The sequence below is a fragment of the Dreissena polymorpha genome, chromosome 14, assembly GCF_020536995.1.
Source record: "Dreissena polymorpha isolate Duluth1 chromosome 14, UMN_Dpol_1.0, whole genome shotgun sequence".
Classification (NCBI taxonomy): Eukaryota; Metazoa; Mollusca; class Bivalvia; order Myida; family Dreissenidae; genus Dreissena; species Dreissena polymorpha.
In genome coordinates this window covers 25,502,698-25,507,323 of record NC_068368.1, presented here as the reverse complement: position 1 = coordinate 25,507,323, position 4,626 = coordinate 25,502,698, and the positions used below count along the sequence as shown (strand labels likewise).

General features: G+C 33.5%; 1 protein-coding gene across 10 annotated transcripts in view; it reads left to right on the top strand.

Moving 5' to 3' along the window:
- Positions 1 to 4,626, top strand: part of LOC127858677 (dedicator of cytokinesis protein 1-like) — a 158,031-nt gene that overhangs the window by 145 nt on the left and 153,260 nt on the right. For all 10 annotated transcript variants that reach the window (XR_008039019.1, XR_008039018.1, XM_052395889.1 and 7 more), the window contains exons 2-3: positions 998 to 1,081; positions 2,043 to 2,139. Coding sequence is in view for 8 of the 10 variants with exons in the window: in XM_052395889.1 (XP_052251849.1) it covers positions 998 to 1,081; positions 2,043 to 2,139 (181 nt within the window). In the remaining 2 variants the exon portion in view is untranslated. The remainder of the gene's footprint in view (positions 1 to 997; positions 1,082 to 2,042; positions 2,140 to 4,626) is intronic.

The following is a 4,626-nucleotide window of genomic DNA, read 5'->3' as shown; positions in this document are numbered from 1 at the left end:
GTAAATATAAAAATGTCAACATATTCTGCAAAAAATGGTTGATTTAATGCGTTGTTTATTTTTTGTTCCTAATCCTAATATGAAAGTAGGAAGTAAAATTGATAATAGCTGTTGTCAGAGTTTTTGTTTTCCCTCTGATATTATTTCACGGTCCAGCATGTCAAGAAATCTATTTTAAATACTATGAATCTTTCTTTTCCCATTGTGCATTGATATAAATCGGTATTCAGAAATGTATTTGAATCCTTGTTAGATAATTGAACACTGTTAAATGACTCATGTATGTGACTCGATATTTATCATAATGCAAATGAGTCAATGAGACAAATTCCTGGACAAAAGAGCCTGTCTTCAAATATATAAAGAGTCTGTTTTTATTTCCTTTTGGGAATGAGTTGGGAATGAGTAATTTAATGAACGAGTATTTAGCTTGTGTTTCATTTAAAGGGGCCGTCCAACAGATTTTGGCATGTATTGAAGCTTGTCATTAAATGCTTTATATTGATAAATTTTAACATTTGAACTAAAAATCTCCTGTAAAAAAAACAAGAATACAATTTAAAAAAAAGTAAACCTCAGCAGGGCTCGAACCACTGACCCCTGGATTCCTGGAGTAAAAAGCCTCCCGCCTAGACCACTGGACCATCCACGCTCATGTTTTGAGCGGATGTATTTTATAGCTATATAAGCAATCCTCGTAGTTTCCCAAAATATCGTTTCGCGTCGATACGACGCTTTATCTATTGGACGGCCCCTTTATGTCAAATTTTAACTGTTACTCTCCAAATACATCCTTTTTCATAATGCACATGAATGTTGATTTAAAGTATTTGTCTTACATTTAAATTACTTAAATGTGAAAACTTTAAGATATGGTCCACATGTTAATTTAGGCAATGTTTTCTATATTTATGATAAATGTGTTATTTTTATTTAAACTAAAGTTACACCCTTCTACTCTTTTTTCAATGTTTCATTTATTGCCATTTCTTTTCAGTTATGTACAACTACAATATGAAGGGACCATTTTTGCTGTCTCTTGTCATAGGAGACACTGTTGTCATAAAAGAAGAAAATGGAGGTGAATACTACCTACATTTTTGAATTATTTTGCTTTTGTAATAATTGAACAATGTTTAGCTAAAGCATATATGCATTTTCATATGCTCATAATTTACAGCATGGACACCTTTTTGATTTTTAATGCAATTTAAATGCATTTTAATTATTATATTTTATATATTTTTGTCCACTGTAAATTAGGTTTAATGTGTTAAGTCTTGTTGACGGTTAAATACGTATGTTTCATTTAATCTGTGAAGTTGCAGTCAAAAGTACCAGGGGTAATTCTAGCACTAAGCTCAAAATTTTAGGAAGAAAAGACTTCCCCTATTGCCTAAATAACGGAGAAGTGACTTCTAATCTGAAGTATTCTTTACCGGCTACCTTTGCATGAAGAACATTACCTTGGAAAAATATAAAGCAAAGTCAGGAACGGTGATGGTTAACACATAATCTTTAAATTTTGCTCTTATAGCTTTATTACACTAGCTGTTGTCTTAATTGATTGATTGTAGATAATTGCAATAGTGTGAGCTTTACATTCAGTTAAAATACCAAAAGTGGACATGAAATGGCACAGTGATCATATTATATTTGAACTTTTGATTGTTGCAGTGCCCTTAAACTTGCTGGGCCACTGGTTCAGTTAAGTCACATTTTGCAAAAATAAGTTGTTCCACTGATTTAGGTTGCAGACTGCATTGACATAATACCACTACTAGAATTGTAGAAGCAATTACAAAGAGAGGGAGAAAAACTTATCTTTGGCACCTGGTTGAAAAGGATCTATTAAATGGTGTGTGTTTCTGAAAAGAAAATGTGGATTTGGTTGGGTTGATGGGGTCATCCCAAACAAACAATTTTAAATAGTTTGGCCTTGTATAGACATGTTTACTATATGTACATGTTTTGCAGCTTTATGAGAAACTATTATATGTAATTTAATTTTTGTGGGGAATTCAATTTTCATTTTCTAACAGATTGGTACATGGGCTATTCAACCAAGAATCGGAATGAAAAGGGTGCATTTCCAAAGAGCTTTGTAGCTGTCAAAGAAGCCACCATCGTCCAGTCAGGGTAAGAAAATAACATAATGTGGGAATACAGTTAAATTAAATAAGTTGTGAACAACTTTTTAAATACTTAATATTATATAGGAATACTTTTATCTTTAAGTGTGAAAATATTTGTCTGTTTTTTTAAATATATATTTTTATTTTTTAGTAGCCAATAAATTGTGTCTTCAGCCAACTGCTGGTTTGCAACTTGGCATGTAACTATATAACTATAATTAAAGACTTAGGTACTTTTTTCTAGTGTCATTAAATACATTTATTAACAAAAATATAAGACTTGAAATAGTCTAAAATAAATATAAAAAAAGCAAGGAAAAAAGTTGTAAAAAGGCCTCCTTGGCCACACAGGTTTGTGAACTGATATTTAAGATGATTTTTGAAACGCAATAGTAATGCACCTATGCCAAGTCATCATTCATAAACAGCAAACACTGTAGTTGTTGGGAGCTCTATTAATGATTATTCATAAAATGCTGATTGTTTGATTTAGACAAAATAAATAAAACTTCACAGCTTTGCAAACTCTTGTCTCAAATAATATAGAACAAAAAAGTAAAAACAGAAAAAATTCTGAGCCCTTAATAGGACAACTTTGTTTCAAATGCTGTTGGGTGAATCCATTATTTTCTACCGGTGTATAATGGTTATTTACCCAATAACGTGGATGTTATGGGCCATTGCCCTCAGGTATGCATCTGCCAGGTTTTATGACTTCAATCCGGTTATAAAAATCCTTGATCGAAGTGTCTGATGTCTGTAGAATAGCGCGGTTAAATATACTGTACGCAAATTAAGAGACATTAGTTATGGATGAAAAAGTAAAAAAATTAAGGGTCACGAAAATAATTATTTTTGCTAACAAAGAGTGTGTCCGAAAACTTAAGTGTCTGAAAACTTAGAGTAATTACGGTAATCTAATATTTCCGCCCTTTATAAAGTTTTTCAAACTATCACCCTGGGGTCAGAATTGTGACAAGTGATGTTCTTTGTTTGCATGTATATATATTTTTATTTATCATACCACCGCATTGATATCTGCCTGATATAACGTTGCCTGATATTTTTTTTTATATCATGGTCAACAGGAAGTTCTTATATCAGTCAATGTTTGCAGTTACGTGGGATTTGCAATAAAGTCAACAATTTCTATCAACATGAATCAGGTTCAACAAAACAAACAATTTGATACCAAGAACGTACATATTTTATTCTAAGTCATAAATAACAAAAACGTTTATTTAAAAAAAATCACCACAGCCTGCACTACAGAAGTTAAATGACGTCATTAATGGGACAATAAATCTTAAATATCGATATAGTCTTTGCACTCGCAAGTGTTGCACAGAAAGTCAAGACAAATGATAACTGTATGCTAATCCTCAACTATTATAACAAATGATTTAACACGCTAATGTCAATATTGACACCATCATCACAATGTCAATTTGAATACACATCTCCAAAATGGCGTCTCCAAACGATTCGGTGAAGTGTGTTCTTCGATTAAATTTGTCGCTGCAGTCCATTCCTGATCTCCAATTAAAAACGTTTATAATTAAAGCGTGTGTACTCTTCCCATTCGTAGTGCAAACAACCTTTTTTTCTCTATACGATGTTTAAAATAAGCGATTATTTGTGTCGTCTTTTCGAACGCCGTTGCTACATGTACAGTACACTCCACGCGTTTTCCTCAATTTCCCTCCATACTCCGGGGTGATTGACCTGGAGGGAGATTAAAAAAATCCCGCCAGACGCGGCGTTTGCATGATTTTGGATGCGGCGGTTAACGATCGGCAAAACTGATAAGCCGACGCGGCGGCCCTCGGCTTTGGCAACGCGGGGGAAACTCCGCGTTTTACGAGAAAACCATCAATTTAATTTTGTTTGACTTCCTGATTTTCAACTAAAATTACATTTATTACAAGTACATACATGTACATGTTGTATAATATTTACAATTAAAAAAACAACCAAGATAGATCGATCCCGACGTGGTTGTAGAAGTAATTGTTGTATAGAAAACTCGTTGATTTACGACAAACAAAACGTCGTCTTTTAACTAATACTTACCAATTAATATAAACACAGTTTGCAACATTGTTTTTATTTTGATTATTTAATCCAAAGTTTTCATGTTAGCAGGGGTTGTAATATTCCGGATTGATCCGGAAATCCGGATTTCAAGGCACCAGGGTCACTTTTGAGATCAATAAAAATTCGAGTTTTGTTGGGGGGTGGGGGTAAGGAGTGATTCTTGGTTAATTTCGGTTCTACAGAAGATAACTCCTGCGCTGAAATCATAAAATTTATTAGTGTCGTGTTCTGAGAAAACTGGGCTTAATTCATGTGCCTAAAGTGTTGTACCAGATTAGCCTGTGTAGTCTCCTTACCGAAAATCAAGTTTAGGCGGAAAGTGTCGTCCCTGATTAGCCTGTGCGGACTGCACAGGCTAATCTGGGACGACACTTAACGCACATGTATTATGCCC